Consider the following 19,673-nt stretch of genomic DNA (forward strand, 5'->3'; position numbering starts at 1 on the left):
TTTAATACCTGATTGGGTCATTTTCTCAAAGTCTAATTCCTGAGTGGTCAGTGTCCGTCCCCCTGCTCCTGGCACCAAGATCATTTGTAGATTTGTTTTTCAGTGGAAAAGTACTTAGTAGGTCCTTGAAGCACCCCCGAACTGGTTTCAACTCGTCTGGAGCTCCATGTTGGTTAATATATAAAAATGCCTTCATTAGTTTGTTAATTACAAAGAGTAAAAGTGTAACATAGCATAAAAGTGTTGGGGAGGTGGGAATAACACCAGTTCGTTTAGGTTTGGCAGAGGACAAGATGCGGTGCCGGTCAGAGCACAGGAAGAAGAAGAAAGGCGACGTGTTCTTCAGCCACAACCATTTATTAGGAACTCAGGGTGTTCACAGTTTCTGAAATAATAATAAATGATGTGACTTAATATAATATGTAAAATAAATCAGATAAGAATACAAATAACTAAACATTTACAGCAGTGAAGGCATTTAAAAACAACTATTCTCCTCAGATTTGGGAATAAACCAAAGTATATGAACTTCTAGTGCCCCCTGCTGGTTCAAATAAATTCCTACACTCACTCTCACGTGGCATGCAGCTCTGCTTTCCCCTCCCCCACTAAACAATCAACTTCTAGACTTTCTCCTGGTAATTAACGGCACTCACAGTCAACTCAAACCAACTCAGGATATAAACTTATTCATATAAATGCACAAAATGAAAACTGTAAGTTTACTATAAATAAGTGAAAACAGGAATTGGCACAAAAGAGGTGTAAACATAACAGAAAGTACTAACTTTGGTCATTTACTGAATCTTTGGAGTTCCCATAAAAAACCCAGAAGATAAAAAAGGGTCAAACTTTAAGGAGAAAGAAAACCTGCTTCCTTTGCAGCTAGCTGCTTCTGCCACATGGAGTGCTAAAAAACCCTCCCTCAGGAAAAGGAAAACGTCCAAACACCCTTTCAAATTAAGAGCTCCTTCACATTAAGAGCCTTTTCAACAAAAAGTATGTTAAAAAGCTTTCATTAACTCTTTAAAAACCCGACAGTTGCAAACAACGTTGGAAGTTGGAGATATTTTGCGTACGCTTAAAGTGGCTAACATTTCTAATGCGTGTAACGTGTTACAAACAGTCTGACCAAAGGCTTTAATCTTTGGGGGAAAAACTGATTTTTTTGCTGTTTTTGCTGCTGGACAGTTTGTTTCTAGTAAACTGCTTAATCATCTCAGACTATAAGTGTGCTACCACAACAGGTACACGTATGACCTGGTCCAGTGAAAGAGCGGCAGCGACATGCAGCAGGCGGTTCGGCGGGAAGACTCTTTAATCGTTTCACCCGCCCCCCCCCATCCCCCGTTCATTTATGCTGCAGAAAATGATTTCTGACTGAAGCGGCGTTAAAATCAATAGGCGTTTGATTGCCTCAGCCCGAGGCGTTTTATAATCTTTAAAACGCTCCTCTCGTTGTCTATTTTCAAAGGTGCGCTAACGCGTGGCCCGTCCTCGTGTGGGCAGGAATGCGATTGGCGCCCCCGAGACTCCATTCTCCTCGCCTCTTTGTCTCTGGAGCGCCGTTTCAGGCGGGGGCGCTGGTCCCGAAGGAGGAGAAGGCAGAGATACAGTAGTTGTGTTTGCCGCCAGTGACTTCTTTGCTCCTCGCCACACTTTTTACGCTTGAAATTAAACTGCAAGCGACTCGTTTCCTTGGCGCCACTTTTGAGGATTTTCTCGCCACTTGACTTAGAGCAAAGTTGATTTGAGATTAAGAAACGTCAGGATGGAAAACAAGATCAGAGTGATGATCAGGATTTGAACTTTAAACCCAAACATGGTCTTTAGAAGAAAAATAATCATTTTTACCCAATTTTTACACCAGCAGTGACACTTTAAATTATTCTGTTTTATTTGTTACAAAAGTGTTAAATTTGGTTTCCACGGAAACAGATAAAAAGCAGATAGAAACCCCATTTTTATTTTTTATATCAGCATTTTACTTTTTTTTTTCTTAACTTGTTTGCAATTTAATCAGTAAATGTTCAATTTATTGAATTTTTTCATATTGTTACATTTTTTAAATAATTGTATTAAATTTGAAGCTTGCCTTCTTCTTTTTCTTTTTAAGAAGTTGTATTTTTCTTAAAATTTGCGAATTTCAGCAAAAACAATCAGACATCTGACTCATCATTACATGATGTTTTCAATCATCGCAGGTTTACCCAAAATGCTCGCCGTCACCAACTACAGCGGCATCCCAAGCCCCGCCTCTGGCCCCGCCCTCTACATCCAAACGGGGGACATCATTGAGTTGATCTGTGCTGACCTGCAGAGCCGATGGTGGGAGGTGAGTGTTACTAATTAGCTTCATATTTGAAAGAATGTTTGTGAAGATATTTTTAGTTTAAACTTCTTAATTTTTGGTTTTATGCTGGTTTTATGCCGTCACTTCAATTCATCCAGGTAGAACTCGTGGTTTGAAGTTTAAAAAGAATTTTGTAATCAAGTTGGATTTACAGAAGAAAAGAAACAAATATTTTAAGAAAGTTTTTCTACTACTTCTACACTTTTATACTACTACAAATTAAAAGCACCGCTTAAAAACTTTAGTAACTAGTGAGAGTTTCAGAAAACATCCTGGCTTGTGGTAATTTTTAAGACTTAAAAGTAACTCTTAATGTCTTTATTAAACAAATTCTTAATCAAATTGTCATTTTTTATATATTTCATTTTAAATTCCACTCTGATTATGTTTTTGATCTTTTTTAAAAATTGTTCCGAGTTGTCTTTCAGCCTTTTAAGCTAAAATTAAAAAAAAAAAACTTTATTAGAAATTTCTCTCTGAGTTGTGGGCGGGACCATTAGTGCTGAGCAACCCCGCCCCCTTTTCCATCTACGTTTCTAAGAACTCTCCGTTTGCAGGCTCTCCTGCTAGCTTACAGCCCCTCACACCCCCAACCTAACGTTATTGGTGCAACGATATCAATATTGGAGCTATCCAGCCGTGCAGTTTTGAGGCAGATGCTAGCTTGGACGAGGAAAATGTACGTGGATCTATTCGTCCACATGTAGATCGGAAGCTTGTGACCCACAGCATATTTTCAACACCACAAATATAATCGTTAGAAAGGCATTTTCAAGCTTAATTTTCTTAATATATGATTTACATCATAAGAAAAACACAGTGAGTACATGTTAAAAACACCAAAACCATATTTTCATCCAAGAAGGATTTAAATTCAAAAATAATTCCCCTATTTTGACTGTTTTTGCTGTGTGTAAAGCCACTCATATACCCTTCAAATGATCCGATTCGAACAAATCTCCCTACACTTTAATCAAAAACGGTTAAAATGCCGAAAGAATTCAATTAAGCGAGTGTGAAAGTGTTTCTGGAGGAAGCATCACACCCATAGTTAGCAAACATTCAATACCCATCACTTTTGCAGCGGCGGCTCCATAATCGTTTCTGTTCCAGGAATGTGTGACAGATGGAATCGATCGCTGTAATTTCATTTCTTTCAGTGGCGGCCGTCTGTTTACCTTTTCTGTGTAAGCAGATTTGATCATGATTAGTCTTTGAGAGGAGAACACGAGGAGGAGAGGATGACCGCAAAGAAGATCAAAGTTCCTTCAGAAAAACATCTTTGAAATTGTTGAACTTAAATAAGGTTTTAAAATCATTCCGTTGTCTTCAACTCTGACAGAAAAAAAAGGATGAATTTCTGTCAGAAAGTCATGAAATCATGACTCATTTCTCAGCAGCTATTTGCTCTAATTAGCAGCTAGCAGGTTTAGTTAGCAGCTAGCTAATTAGCTCAAGTGTGGAAGTGTGTGCTTAAAAACATACTAATTGAACAAAATTGCTTCGAAATTACATCAAATTTCTAAACAAAGCAGATAACTGTTAGCTAAACTGGTCATTTGTTCTAATTATAGTATAAAACAAACATTCAAAACGACAACTACATTTTTTTATGCTAGCATGGAGTTATATTCGCTAATTTGTTAAATCACTCTTTTATCCTACATATATTTGTTAAATTTGACACAACAATACATTTTCTTAGCACAGATTGGCTATTCCAAACTACCTCACTACTCGATAAGATCTGATTTATGAAGCCTTTTTATGAATTTTGATGATAGAAGCTTGGATGATTTAGAAAGATAAAAAATGTACACTTTTTTTTTTAAGACAATGCATTGTGGTCTATAGTTGCCAAATTAGTGAGAATTGCTGCACCCTGGTTTATTTGCAATAACTTCCGGGAAATTTTCAGAGCTGTGGATTTTGAATTGTAGATTTGTATAAAATGGCAAACAAAGTGGTCATACCTACAAGGCCACACTGTTATTCAAACTAGTCGCATTTTACCTCAATGTGATATATCGCGATTATTCATTTGGCGACACTTGTAAGACGATATTTAATTCATTATTTGTGAGTGTTCTTCAGCGTCTTACTTTTGTTTTCCGCCTAAACCCGACTGACAGCTCAGCACCACAGCAAAACAACAAGATTGAGAACCAGCTTGTGTTAAATGTTCAGCCTTTTTGTTGTTATGAGACATGAGACATGTTTTTTCCTAAATCATACTCTTTAAAAAAGTTAAAAATTGTTCAGTCTTGGGATATATATTGCGATATGTATCGTATCGCAGGACATGTATCGCGATACCCACCATATCGCCAGATTCTTGTCAGTACACACTCCAAAAATCGATTCAAATTTTCCTTTTTTTAAATTGAAGTGTTATGCTAACAAAGACAACCTTTCAGCATATATAAGCATGCGAACAGGAAATTTGCTTTAACCTATTTTATAGATTCTATTTTCCGTAAAAAGGAAAAAAAAAAGTGAAAACAACAAATTGTTTGATTTGATTAAAACCAACTTTTACTTTGAAAAAAATCTGGAAATTAATCTGGAATCCATAATAAAGAAAAGGTCCATTAGGCCTGGTTAATTCCTTGCTGCTGTAATTGGTAATTATTATGTATTCATTAGTTTTATGGAGAACTCTTCATAGTTTAAAGTCAAGAGACTCTGGGAAATCCCCGATTTGTTTGGTATTTTTGTACATTAGATACATTTCAACAAGGTTAAGTCCTTTCTTACTTCTTGTTTATAAAAAATAATTTAAAAAGAATAGTTTTCCTGCACTTTAAGGTTTGGATTAGTTGTGTTTCTCATCTCCCAGCTTCAGGTAAATACTTCCCTCATTCATTTTGTATGTATGTATATTTTTTTGGTTGTGTGTCAGACTTTCACAGCAGGAGGCTAATATCCGTGCACGGCCTGAAGAGTGTGCAGCGTGTGACGAATAAATCCCTTTGAATCTGGCACGCCTTAACCACTTATCGACTGGAGCTGTGACAGAATTTAAAAAGGGGCTTCTTTTTTTTCTCTTTTGTTTCTTTTTCAAGGGACGAATAAACAAGAAAAATGGTTTTTACACGGCCGTTAGAGTTTGTATTACAAAAGCCGGAGTTTGAAACTTCCAATCATTTCCTTTCAACTTTAAAAAATGTCCAAATTAAACAAAAATGGGATTTTTGTGTCAATAATCAGAGGAAAAAAAATATACTTCAAAGCTCATCATCTTGAGGAAACTAAAGAACTCCTCACCTCCTGCCAGGAATAATTCCTGCGACAGCTAACTGCTGCTGTGAATTTGCGCTGCCGGCTCATTGTTCCTGTGTTATGAAAATGCGCTCGGCCAGATGTGCGTAACGCAATTATGTGTCTGTGCTTTCAGGGCAGAATCCTGGCGACAAAAGAAGTCGGCTTCTTCCCGAGTGAAGCCGTGCGGCCGTGTCCATGCGTAAGCAGCTTTTTCTACACTGGAAAAAATGTCTTTTTGAAAACAAGTTGAGGAAGATGAAATAGAAGATGTTTTTCACATAAGGGAAAAAATGAGTAAAAATTGTCTTGGTGTGATTTCTTGAAATAAGTTGTTTATCAATGTGAATCAGCTCGTTCTGACGTAAAGAAAAGCAACTTTTTATACCTTTTTACTACTTTTCTCCGCGACAAAAACCACTTGGGTTAAACGTTAATGAGTTTCATTAGCAAAAAGAATATAAACACTGAATCTATAGAGGACTTAACATTTCCGCATGAAATTTTAAGGTAAAAAAAACTTGTTCATGCAAGTTTTATCTATGGGTATGCTGCGGGCAACAGGTTATAGCAAAAACTTAACACAAGGGCAATTAAGGGTGAAGTAGGTGAGGCGCAGGCGCATCGTAAGCATTTTTAAAGGGTAACACAACAGAACAGATGGAGACTGACTCACTCTCAGACTAGATTTGAAAATTTCAAAAACGGGGCGGGGCTAAGGGAGGTTACACTGTGTCTTCAATTAATGGAAAGTGTTTCAGAGCAAAGTGATGCCAGTTTCACCCACTGACTGTATATTGTGATATAGTGTGATGTGTATATAGTGATAATAAGATATGACTATGGTTTAACCACAGAACTCTCTGTGGAGGTTGAGGATTTTTCTCTGTATATAATGCTCGACAGAATGGCTACAATATGACCGATAAAAAACAAATCAACGATGCCAGCAACAGTAGATACATATTCTGGCAGGGATACATATCTTGGCACAACTTGTGGATTTGGAGGACCTAAGGGGACCCCTGGTAAAAGGATCCTAGCATCATAAGATAATAAAAGCTAACGTATAAAGCTAACAATCCCGAGTTAAACGGTAATTGCAAATCCATCACCAGGACGGAGTTCACTGGATTCAACGCCGATTATACTCGACCAATGTTGTCTAACTTCCAAGTCTACCAGAAAATTGTGAATGCCAGTAGATTTTCGACAACCGAAGGCTATACACCTACGAGTCATGCTAAAGCTAACACGATAGCGTCCGACCGTTGCAGAATCAAAGATGGCTGAGGCTTTTACTCAGGAGAGCATAATGGCGTGAAACTTCTGAAATGATGTGGGACTTACACCAGTTGACCAATCACAAAATTCAGTTGTAATACCTCCTTTCAACATGTAGGGGGCAGCACACAGACAGTTTTAGACTAATTTTAGGAATAAACAAGTTTATTTTAATTTGTCAAAAATGTGGCAAAGATCAGCAGACATGACTTTTAAAGCCCCATTTATAGAGGTCAAAAGACAAAAAAAGCTGATTTACTGTTTGGTTACCCTTTAATTAAGTCTGTGCAAGGAGGCTGTGCATGCGACTAAGGCATTAAACCGAGCAAGTCTGTTTTCTAAAACAAAAACTTTTCACAAGGAAAACTTAAAAATTGTGTGCAATGCTTTGTTATATCTCACTAAGTTAGTTGAATCTTCTATCAGGTGTAATAAGAACCTGAAACTAGACAAAATATTTAGCAACACTGCGTTTTTGCAGTGTACCTGGAAGAAACACAAAATGTTTCAGATAAATATGTCATTTCTTGATCGATACTAACAGTGATTTTCTTGAAATGGGACTCTAAGCAGAAATGTTTTTGCTTCGTTTGCCACCGCTGGGGTTGTCATGTTGTGTTTAAAACTCAGACGGTCCTGCTGTGTCAGCAGTATGAGGCCTCCTGCTGATAAACTCCTACTGCCATGTCTCGGTGCTGTAAAGATAAGGAGAGCACTTAGCGCTTTTATTGAGGCTGTTCTGCGTAAAAGCGTCTGTCATAGAAGAGTTTGGAAACGGCGCTCTGGCGCCACTGACATCATCTTATTTTTCTGCTGAAGGGGGTTGAGTTTGTGTCAGATTAGTGAGAGCTTAGTGTCAATAACAACAACAAAAACACATGTCCATTTTTTTTTGCTCCAGGTCCCAAAGCCTGTCGATTTCTCCTCCCAGCCCTGGTACGTTCACACACATCCTGCATGCTTTTGGGCTCTGAGCAGATGAGAGCTTCATTTAAGGCAACCTGAATGCATACGCTCGCAGTTTACAGCTCTGCTTACAAGCTTTTTGTCTGCTGCAGGTTTGCAGGTCCCATGGAGAGACTGCAGGCAGAGGCGGAGCTCATAAACCGAGTCAACAGCACCTACCTGGTTCGCCATCGCAGCAAAGAGTACTCGGAGTACGCCATCAGCATAAAGTAAGTCCAACGTGTAATTCTTAAACGAGGCAAATTAGCACTAACATGCGTCACCGCCTTAAACTCGTTTAGGACCCAGCTGATTGAAATTTCATGTTGTCATTTAGGGGAAATGACTCGACGGTCTGTAGTGACACGAAATGCATCATGTTGGCTCCCTCATCAGTTTGTCCTGAAGGTGTCATCGCGTTATTAGACCTTCAGTGCAAGAGAAAGTCTTATTTTGTCTGAGTTAAATGAAGATTAATAATAGACCAAGATAAGTTACTGGATTTACTTATCATGTACCTACAACCCCTGTAAAATTCTCAATAATGATAGACCTTAACACAGTTGATATCCTGGTTCCATAAACATTCATATCAGCCTTTCAGGAGACTTTCAGTGCCATACGATCTGTTTGTCTTCCTCCGACCCCAACTGTGAGATTAAACGATTAGCTCGTCTTGTTATCTACCTACAAAAACAATTAGGGTTTATTGTTTTTCTGTTACCTCGCTCCTTCACTGGTAGCTTTTAGCCAAACCACAGTATTGACCCGATGCGACTCCCAGCTGCACCACAGAGCTGGAGGAGCCGGTTTAATAGGCTCTCGGACGGGTGATGTACTTAACCCGAGCCTGAGTGGGCGGTTAACCACAGCGAGGAGTGGACTCGATCCAACGAGATGCTGATCAGGGATCAGGTCAAATATACTCTGCGGTTTCAACGATAACCTGAAACATTTGCTAATTAAAAGCAAGTGGAAGCAAGTAATGAGCTATAAAAATCATATTTTTTTTTATCTTTTTGAGTTTATATTGTTTAAAAAAAGCTCCTTTCTAATATTTGCATAAAAAAATTATAAAATGGCTTAAAGTATTAATTGGTTGCGTTTGAAGTATTTTTTAAATAGGCAATGTTCCGGGTTTATCAGTACGATTAAAGTCCAGATGTACGTTGGTGATGATTGTAAATAGTGCTGTCATGCGATTATTATTATTATTATCATTATTATTATAAGTCATTAATTAATCATGACCTGTAATTAAGCTATTTTAATCTAACCTAATCATTGTTGTGAAAATCCTCATTTTGAGGTATTTTCATTAAATTTGAGGTATTTTTATATAGTAATAAATCGAAGTAGTACTTTTAACAAGTGTCTTTACTTATACACCACCAAAAGGGATTTTTTTTTTCAATCTTGAATAATTCTGATAAAAATGTAATAAAAACAAATAATCAAATCCTGAGTAATCTAATCGAACACATCAAAAAACAGAAGCAACACTCATGAGCAATACAACAAATATTGACCACAAACTTCTCATTAATAATATAATACATATGTTGACACACTTTATTCCACAGTTTACTGTCCAAAGTGATCAGAGCAATATTTTGGTGCCAATATTTTATGATAACGAACGGCTCATCTGGCTTCATCCCTAAAAATAGGTATGAGTTGAGGTGTTATGGCCTTTTTTAGGGTTAAATTTTGTTTTGAACTACAAAGTCGCACATTGATGATGTCACAGCAATGTGTTCAGGGACACGAAAAACGTAAGAAACGTTCTCAGTTGATGTCAAAATAAACGTTCATACAATTAAACGGTTGAACACTTGTTTTATATTTAACAATAGTTATAGATTAAAAACTCTAAATTTTCTGTAGTTAATTAGTTAGATTAACACAATAATTTTACACCCCTAATCATTACAAATGTTTAAATTAATATAAACTAATAATTTTATTGATGATGTTACCTAACAATTGTTGGACGATGTTATTATGCTGGATAGAAAAAGGAAAATTAAGTCAAATTTAGCTAAAGTGTGGAGATTTTATTAGTAATGCTAAATTAGCAAAAAGTTGCAAAGTAAAGTCAAAATTTGCTGTGAAATGTTTACTAATGCTCATATTAAACTTTTATATTTTTAATTGGCTGAAAGACTTGTGAGAAGATTGAGTAAATAATTTAAAATAATGTGTCAAAAGCTAAAGTTAGCTTTAGCTTTTAAGCTAAAAACTGTTAAAGTTTTTAAAAAACTGAAGATTATACCACTTAGTGGATAATTCTGATATGAATATCAAAAGTAATGGAAAAGTGATTATTAATTGCTTAATAATGTTGAATGTTATTAAATTGCTAAGTGCTAAATTAGCTTAAAATGTAGTAGGGAAGCTTAAATTAGCTCACAAATGCTATTTTAAGATGACATTAGTATTAAAAAAGTTGAACCTTGTGCTAAAATATTTTAGAAAACTACACAACAATTAACATTTATTTGACAATTTTAACACATTAGCATGTAATTAGCTGTGCAAATGTGGTACTAATGTCCAGAACAACCAGCTGCGACCTGGATTCCATCACAACACTGCTACAAGGAACGAGACAAACATAGATTGTTGTTGCTGACAAAGCGATGTTGTGGGGAACAAGTCTCAAAACGGGCTTTGTGTTCCACACTCCAAGCTCCCATCAGCCACCTCTGTGAATGCAAACACAACGGCAGGGACACACATTCCCTCCTAAACCCCCATCGCTCTTTGGCCACTGAGCTCCAGGTCCCCACGCGGTAGAGGAATGGCCCGGCTCCCCGGGAGGGCCAGAGGCCGGCCACAAATCGATGGTGGTGATCAGAGAGGGAAATTACACTCATAACTTATTCAATGGCCCACAGGTACAACAATGATGTGAAACACATAAAGATCATGACCAAGGACGGCTGCTACTACATCGCAGAGAACAAGAAGTTCAGGAGCATTTTAGTGAGTCTTTTCTATCTCTTGTATTTATTCTTTCATTCCACCACTGCAATTTATAAATAAATGATTCCGTTCAGCTAATGAAGCTTCACTTTTTCCCTGTTGTGTGCATTAGAAATATCTCTGCATAGGCTTTAGCTTCTTCTGCGTCTTCTTTTACCCTTCATGCTGATGACTAGGAGGTCGGATGTCCAAATGAACAGACTTGTCTTTTTGTAGTCGTGACACTTTTGTGTGAATGTAACGCACAGTTGTTGAATTCATTACGAATGTGTGCCTGTGCATTGATTTAGGAGCTGATTGAGTACTATAAGCACCACTCCCTGAGAGAAGGCTTCAAGAGTCTGGACACAACCCTGCAGTTTCCGTACCGACAGGCGGAGAACGCCGCCGTGCATCGCTTCAACCGATCAGGAGGAAACAGTGAGTACTGCTGCTAACAAGATGCTGTCCACTCGTTAAAACCCCTCTGTATTGTTACTTCAAAGCAACTTTGAATTTATATTAAGGTGTTAACTCAGTACTGAATTAAAAACAACACTTTTAATGTCACTGCCTTTGTATCTGTCAACTTTATTGGTAAAAATGTGTTGTCACAATCATCGTTAGCTACATGTTTTCCCTGACACAATCAAAAAATAATAATTGAATTATAAAAAAAATACTTCTGGGGTGATGAAAGTGTTACCAAAAGGTTTTTATTAGTGATGCATGATAATTACTTTTTATAACGGATATCCGATATTTTCCAGTCTTCGATACCGATAATTAATCAATATTTCTTTAAATACTTGAGAAAAAATATTTGCAAGTAACACAAGTAAATACCGAGTGGTGAGTAATTATCGGTGAACGATATTATCGTGGAACCCTAGTTTTGACGCTTTAAAGGACGCCATAAAAATACACAGTTGTGATGCCCTCCAATCAGAGCAAGTGTTGGTTGTGAGAGGTGGGAGGGAACACCAAGAGAGCCAATCAGACCACAGAGTTAGTCATGATGACACTTTGGGCTAAAAACGCCTGGAGTTTTTATCAAAACAAACTAAAAGCAGATTTTAGATGTAGTTTTTTATAGGGAAAATATTACAAATTAATTTGTTGAAGTGACAAATATTTTTATTTTACATTGCTTAATTATACAGGAAGTGAGACCTTATGGCGACATAGTATAGTTTATGAGATTATGACAATGATTAAATGATTAAAATTCTACAAATACAACAAATGTATGTGTTAAAATTCTGTTTTTGTCTTAGAATTAATTACATCCTAAAAATAATTTATATCAAGATTGTTCTCTAATTAAAGTTCTGTATTTTTATAAGAACATTTTTTTAAAAGCTGAGACTGTTTCTGTGTATTGTGAAAAAAGAAAATGAAAAAAGTTACAAAAGTTTAGAACAAATTAAAATCTTTGTCTTTGTTACATGTACCTGACAAATAATTTCTATTTTTTTGCACATTTATTTTAACGATAGATTTTTGTAGTCATTAATGCTTAAAAAATGCTCTTAATCACAGTAAATGATGCAATTAATCATGTTTGAAAATTTGAATCATGATCCAGCTCTAAATTATTTAAAAAATATTCAAACTAATGTTGTTTTTCCTCGTCTTGGTGTTGTTAAGTGGGATCCCACTTCTGACACCAAGACGAAGAAGTTTATTAAGATAGATTTATAAATGACATGTAAAAACACAAAGCAGGAGCACCTCAGTGGATTTCCAGGAGCTGATCAGTGGTACTTCATCCTAAAGGGTCCGGTCTCCTCTGTTTTAATTGTGTTTGACTGATCTGTCAAACGGTGCTCAGAGAGTCCACCGAGCATGGTATTAGTTTTGATAACACTCTCAGCCTGATTACTAAAGATCAAATCGATTTGAACATCATGAAAGATGGAGAATTGGAACTAGCTCAGTGAATATGGGATCTCTCTGAAGTTATAACTTATTTTACTTGTAAGTTGTTTTTTACTTATCTAAGATTTGTTATCATTTTGCATTTGTTCAAAATTTTTCTGCAATTTTTATAATGTCTTCATATCTTTTTGTGTTTTCTTTAATGCTTTTTGTAGTTTTTCTAATGTTTTTTGTGTTTTTTTAAATGTATTTATTTATTTATTCGTATATTTTCTATTGTCTTCATATTTGTTTTGTGTATTTCAATTTTTTACAAATATTTTTGTTATTTTTTTTTGTATGTGCTCTAAGTTTTTTCCACATTTTTCCAATTTTCTAATGTTTTTGTGGTTTGATATTAATTTTCTGCAGCTTTTCCACTTCAATATGTAGGAACATATTTACAATTTAGATCCCCCAAAGTATTTAAATACTTAAAATATAGCTGATATATTCTATTAGGTCTACAATCAGAAAATAAGCAAAAAATATTTTTTAATTATTGTAATTTAAAAGTTGCAATGCAAGGAAAAGTATCTGTACCTGAAGCAGGACTAGTTTCCAGTTATAAGAAAAGTGGTACTACTAGCAATTCCCTGACTGCTTAGTCTTCTTTATTTGTTCTGTCATGCACGTTTCTGACAGTTTGCGTGGTACCTGAACGCATCGGCGCTCTCATGATTATGGATGCCTGCAGTTGCTGTTTCTGCTGAACTCTGCAGACGCGTCAGTCATCGCTGCTGCAAACCTGACTCCCCTCTGCATTCACAGATTATTTATCCCTGAGAGAGAGCAGTGATCATAATTCCTTCTTCTATCTGTGATTGGGTAATTTCATAGTGAAATTGCACCACACAAATATTTGTATTTTTCTATTGCATCTTAAAACTAAAAAACGTGTTTTCACACGATCAGGACATAATCTGCAGTATTTGCTGCTCATCAGATACAAACGGACACACCGACTTTCCCAATGAGAGTCAAATGAAATTTCCTCTGGAGCCGTGCTGCTGCATGTCTTAAAGCAGCGCGGATTAGAGGAGTCGAGAGACACGGTTACAGAAACTGAGCCTGTGGTTTAGTCTGATAAAAAACAAGTCGAGACAGCAGCAGCTCAAATGAGTTCACTTCCAGTCACTTGTTGTTGGCCAGGCTCTACTTTATCTCATAGTTTCTATATTCAAATCACCCTTTAAAGATATTTTTATGAATTCTCCCAAAAGCAAAAAAAGGATAATTGGACTTATATCATATAGATTTTCACCTTTTAGAGAATCACAAGTGTGTCTCTGGTGTAGATCTCAGACATGTGTGTGTTTCCCTCCCCGGCTGCTTGAGTGGAGGCCGATCCCTCTTCATATCACTCATTCCTGGGTGGCATTAGTGCGCTGAGCCGTCTCTCAGTGCATTGATTAGTGCTCATTTAAAACGCCCGTACAGCCTGGCGGCATCTCAGTAACCTCGGGCGGCGGGGAACTCTGCGGCGCAGATTGTTGGTGGCAGCGGAGTTTTTACTGAGAAGTTTCTGAGACAAAATTCTGATGCTGGAATTTAAACAACAATATTGAAAGTGACTTTTTCTCTGAAAGGAATTGAGAGGACCAACAAGTTTTAAATACATCAAATCCTTGTTTTTTTAAAATTTGGTTAATATATTACTTTCTGTTTAGGGCATTCAATACTTGAAATATTTTTCTTCAAATTTACAATTATTTAATGTCCTTCAAATTTACAGTGTGTACTTAAAAATGTAAATATTTATTTTAATTGACTTTTTATTTTCTATTTTACAATCTTTTTAATTATGTTTTGTTCACTTGTGATTTGAAAATGAAATGAAAAAACTAAATAAATGTATTTCAAGCTTATAAAAACATACAAAAACAATCATTTTGAGGTAGTTTGATGACGCTAATATTTATCAGGTGTTTTTATCCAGTAATTTAGCTTCTGTCTAGAGTGGAATTTAGCTTTTTTTAATTGTTAGCAAACATTTGAACCAACCTTTATTGAACCTAACTTTATTAACGAGGAACAGTGCTTTGAAACTCTTCTTGTTATCGGTTTGATTCTGAGTAATTGTTGGACTTCAGATCCTTCCAGAAAAACTTCCTCTCTTCTGGTTTTATCTAGAGTCAGGGTTCACTTTCTATAAACTTCACATTCGGCGGCGTCCGACTTGACAGGCGGAGGGACTTTTCTCCGTACGATCCGGTTGCTTTGCGCCCAAAACACAAGTGTCGGCTTAATTAGAGCTTTTAGGTGGCGTGTAGGTGCGGGGGTGCGGCGGCGGTCTGTCTTCGCGTGTTAGCGCGCTGATGGACTGCGGCGCACCCTGCCTGTCATTCTGCGTTACCTCACTCTGGACCTGGTGACCCCCCTGCACTTAAGTGGGTGTAGAAGATGGATGGATCACAGCAACGAAATCTTAGCTGTGGACTTTTGAGTGTTTGGCTTCTAACCTCTCCTCCCGGGAGTCTCATCGCAGCTGGTCTCTCTGCGTTTGTTGTAAAAAAATAAATCACAACCTACACCATTTGTCAAACGTTTCCTGACAGGAAGACGAGGTTGCGCTTTCAGAGCCAATGTACGTCGCACTTTTATTTTATTTAGAAAAACAAGAAAACATATCAATAGAAAGAACTACATTTTAAATTATTCAATTTTTTCTTTTTTAAATGTTTTGATTTGCTGATTTTTAAAACAGTTTTTGAATTTTATTTAGCACGTTTTGACTTTTTGAGTGTTTCCTTTCATTTAATAATTTTTGACACTTTCAATATTTCTTGTAAAACTCACAACAGTTTTGACAGTTTCATTTTTTTTAATACACTGTAAAAAAAAATCTTCAAAATCTAAATATTTAGTTTATTTCATTAAATGTTGATGCAACTTTGAGCAAGGCACTTCCCTCCACGCCTGAGGAACACTACATTTCAAAAAACAAAGACAGGATAAATACATTTCAAAATTAAAAGTTATTTTTTTTCACTTATTTTTCTGCAGTGGCTATCCAGCATCGATATTTACCTCTGGCTTAAAATGTTAGCCTTTTTAAAAACTTCTGGATTTGCTTATCTTCCTGAAGTAATTTGAAGCAATGATTCCATTTGAAGAAATTTGAAGCAAGTAATCAATTTATTGCAGTTACAAGTAATTAATCAAATTAAAGCTATTTCAAACTTTTGACTAATTTGAAGCAGTTTGAAGCAATAACCAATATGTAGCAATTTGAAGCAAATTATTAATTTTTAGAAATTAGAAGCAATTAATCAATTTGAAGCGATTTGAAGCAATTAATCAATGTAAAGCTATTTCAAACTATTAATCGATTTGAAGTAGTTTGAAGAAATAATCAATATGAAACAACTTGAAGCAAATGATCAATTTAAGGCAAGTTATCAATTTTTAGAAATTAGAATGCAATTAATGAGTTTGAAGCGATTTGAAGCAATTAATCAATTTAAGGCAAGTAATCAATTACCTACAATTAGAAACAATTAATAATTTTGAAGCAATATGAAGAGGTACTTAATCCATTTGAAGCCATTTAAAGCATTCAATCAATCAATTTGAAGCAATTCGAGGCTTCGGGGCTTCAACTTGTCTAAAAACTTAAAACAAGGAAAAGGGGAAAGCATCATCAGAATTTGACTTAAGCACTAAGCTAACATGCTAACACTCACTTACACTGCAAACAATTGTTTGAATATAAAATTAAATCAAATTTTGAAAAATTGACTGAAACTTTATTTAAAAAGCCTTTTAGGACATTCCAGTCGAGTCAGGGTTTTTATCTTACAGTCTTGACACATGTTAACTATCATATTTTCCGTACTAGAACTCAGTGTGGACTTCAAGTCACAGACCAAAAAAATGCATAATAAGGAGGATAAAAGCTCCCACTAAGTCACACTTTTGGGAGAAATGTGCTCAACACAATACGGAATCAAGAATGGACGTTTCATCTTGAAAGGCAAGACATAATAAATGATAATTTTAGGCCCGCTTCACTACCGTAACCGTATTTAGCTTCATGTTCAATTTCTCAGACTTCTGGTTCTTCTTCTGCGTTACTGTCAGTAACAAATACTAATACACACTCCTCTACAGTGCCCTCTGGTGGTTGTTGCTTTTAGTGTCAGATACAGAAAAATGTTGGAGATGGTCATTGTAAATACAAAACTAAATTTAACTGTGTAAGATATGAGCAGATTGTGTATGTATGTCTCTGAGGCGCTGACGCTAAGGTTTTAGCATCCTTTGAGGTTCATTTAACTAAAACTTCCTTTGAAAAAAGACCCTTAATTTGCTTCGTTCTTTTCTTTCTTAAGTATCACATTTTCTCCTCTTTGCTTTTTCTCTCCTCCTTCACCCCCCCCATCCCCGCCTCCCTCCCCTTCTCTCATCTCTGCGCACCCCCCCGCCGCCTGGCCCGCCCCGCCTTAGCCCCATTGCTCTGCGGCCTGTCTCTTGTAACGGCTGCCGGCTACAGCTTTGTTCCTCCCTCCTCCGCTCCCTTCTGGTCAGGTACAGGTATCGCTGTCTGTCTGTCTGTCAGTCTGTCCGTCCGTCTGCCGGTCAATCTCTCCGTCTCCGTCCTTTGATGTCTCGGGCTGCTTGGCATGCCGGCTGCAGCTTCGGCTTTCCTCCCGCCCTTCATCTCTCATCCTGTGGCGGTGTGTGCACGCCCGGGAAAAGGACATTTTCACAGTTGCATGTGCAGCGTGTGTCCCGGTCTGTTTGTGGCTGTTTATTTCCCGCAGTTTGTGCAGAAAAATGATGTTGTGGGGTAGTCTTTTGAAGTGTGTGCAGTCCAGTGATTGTGTGTGTCTGTCAAAGTAAAGGTGGAAGTGTCCAAAAAAGAAAACCACAGAGCTCCTCTATATTAGATATTCCATCCCCACGGCTGGGTTGTAGAGGTCTGACATTCCATTTCCACCTGTCAGCTCAGCCGAGGCCGAGCCAGCGGTGGGTGTCTGGCAGTGTGGGGGGGTTGGGGAGAGACTGGCAGGGCGGGTTGGAGCGCCGGTAACTAGCTCACCTGTTCCACATCTGTCTCTCACAGAGCTGTTTCCTCGACAGGAGGCGTCTAATCTGGCGAGCTCGGCTGTCAGAAGCTGAAGCACTTCAACCAAAAGCAGCGAGCCGACGCAGAAACAGAGGGCTCCAAACGGAGCAGCTTAAAAACAACCGCCACAGCTGGTTTAATGGGAGCAACATGACAACATCCGTTGTTGGATTTAAGAGAAAAACATTAGGGTTTCATAGTGAGTCTTAGTGCAAGAAACGACTTATTTTTACCAAACTATGATGCAACCACTCCCATTGAACAGTCTATGTAAATGTTTAAAGTTATGGACTTTGGCGTTTGAAACTCTTGCATTCACGTGCAGCTACACAGCTTTTTGAAAGTTAAACTAGTTAAACTTTGAGCGATCAGGGGCTCTGATTGGACATAAATATAAAGAACACGCTAGCAAGTCAACTAAACTCTTTCACTACGTCCTTCACCATTTTGTAGTGCTCTATGAATCTACAATTCCAAAATCGAGTGCACTCGAAATTTCCCAGAAGTCTTTGCGAAAAGCTAGCTTGCATCGATGCTCACTTCATTAGCGACATTAGAGAGCACAATGCATCGTGAACAAGTTTTCAGAAAAAAAACGTGTTTAAATGCAATTTTTAATAAACCCATCCACATTTCCATCATCAGAACACAGTGGAGTCACAAATAGATGTTTATATTGACTCTATTTTCACTTCTTAAAATCGGTGACGTCATATCAAATGTTTAGAAAAACAAAACAAAAAAAAAGTGCTGAACATGGTGTTAGAATAGCTTTTAAAATCCTGGGTACTAAATATTTAATTTAGCAGTTAGGGGTTAGGATGGGAATTCTGACGTAACCTTTATATCACCTTAAATCGCCAAGTTCCCTTGTATTCGCCGGCGTTTTTTCTTCTGCGTTGCTGTTTGTAATGAATATAGATACAGACACTTACAGTGCCCTCTAGTGTTTGTTAGAAGAAAAATAACTAACACAGCCTATTTATTTTAAAAAAAGTTGCACCCCCTACCAAAGTATGCTAAAAAATAAGTGACTTGTACACATTAAAATATGATACTTAAATAAAAAAAATGTGTTTTCTTTTTAATTAATTTGGGTGCTTATTTGTAAAGCGACATGTGTTTATTAACAAGGGCGGGTCTTTGTTTTTGTTTTTTCCAGTGCTCACCCCCAAAGTCATAGGCGTGGCCATCGCCCGCTACGACTTCAGCTCCCGCGACACCCGCGAGCTGTCGCTGCAGGAGGGGGACGTGGTGAAGATCTACACCAAGACCGGAGCCAATGGCTGGTGGAGGGGCGAAGTCAACGGCAGGGTGAGTCCACGTGTGCACAAGCGGATCGCGGCACGTTTGTAAGGCAGACGAGTATGAGTTGCATTGGAGCTCGGAGGAGCTCCTTCAGGAGGCCAGATGTTTGTGTTTGATGGAGCTCCTGGGAGTAGACGCAGTGACAGCCGAGTCTTTAGGGAGTCCTGGTTTGTCTTTAGAGCTGTCAGACCTTCAAAACAACAGGTCCTTCCTGCTCAGGGAACGGGAAGGTTCACTCCACAAGGAAAACATTTTCCTCATATCAAAACAGTTTATTCAGTAATAGTTTAGCCAATCAGAGAACCCCCCAATAAAGTCTCATTTGGGAACCTTCATTTACTTGACAAAATATATTGAGTTTCATATTTGAAAGGCTGGTTTAATACATTTTCTCCTTTAATTTAACTGAACCTTTGCTTTTTTTTATTGTGAACCGAAATCTCTTTTCATTCGACAATTCTGGAGTTCCTTTCAACAAAGTTTTGAAGTTTAAGAGTTTAAGACCAGAGCTCCAGTTTTTAAGTTCTTTGATTTACTGTAACTTTTCAACCGTTAACACGATCA

At 37.4% G+C, this 19,673-nt stretch overlaps 1 protein-coding gene across 2 annotated transcripts in view; it reads left to right on the top strand.

Annotated features, from left to right (window-relative positions):
• Positions 1 to 19,673, top strand: part of LOC112151638 (guanine nucleotide exchange factor VAV3) — a 98,385-nt gene that overhangs the window by 74,280 nt on the left and 4,432 nt on the right. The window contains exons 20-27 of one of the 2 annotated variants that reach the window (XM_024280659.2): positions 2,205 to 2,335; positions 5,751 to 5,816; positions 7,800 to 7,834; positions 7,957 to 8,073; positions 10,744 to 10,831; positions 11,122 to 11,251; positions 17,180 to 17,260; positions 18,964 to 19,115. In XM_024280659.2, the coding sequence (XP_024136427.1) occupies positions 2,205 to 2,335; positions 5,751 to 5,816; positions 7,800 to 7,834; positions 7,957 to 8,073; positions 10,744 to 10,831; positions 11,122 to 11,251; positions 17,180 to 17,260; positions 18,964 to 19,115 (800 nt within the window). The remainder of the gene's footprint in view (positions 1 to 2,204; positions 2,336 to 5,750; positions 5,817 to 7,799; positions 7,835 to 7,956; positions 8,074 to 10,743; positions 10,832 to 11,121; positions 11,252 to 17,179; positions 17,261 to 18,963; positions 19,116 to 19,673) is intronic. The other variant, XM_024280660.2, reaches the window with a different exon arrangement.

This window comes from Oryzias melastigma, linkage group LG20 (assembly GCF_002922805.2).
Source record: "Oryzias melastigma strain HK-1 linkage group LG20, ASM292280v2, whole genome shotgun sequence".
NCBI classification, from domain to species: domain Eukaryota; kingdom Metazoa; phylum Chordata; class Actinopteri; order Beloniformes; family Adrianichthyidae; genus Oryzias; species Oryzias melastigma.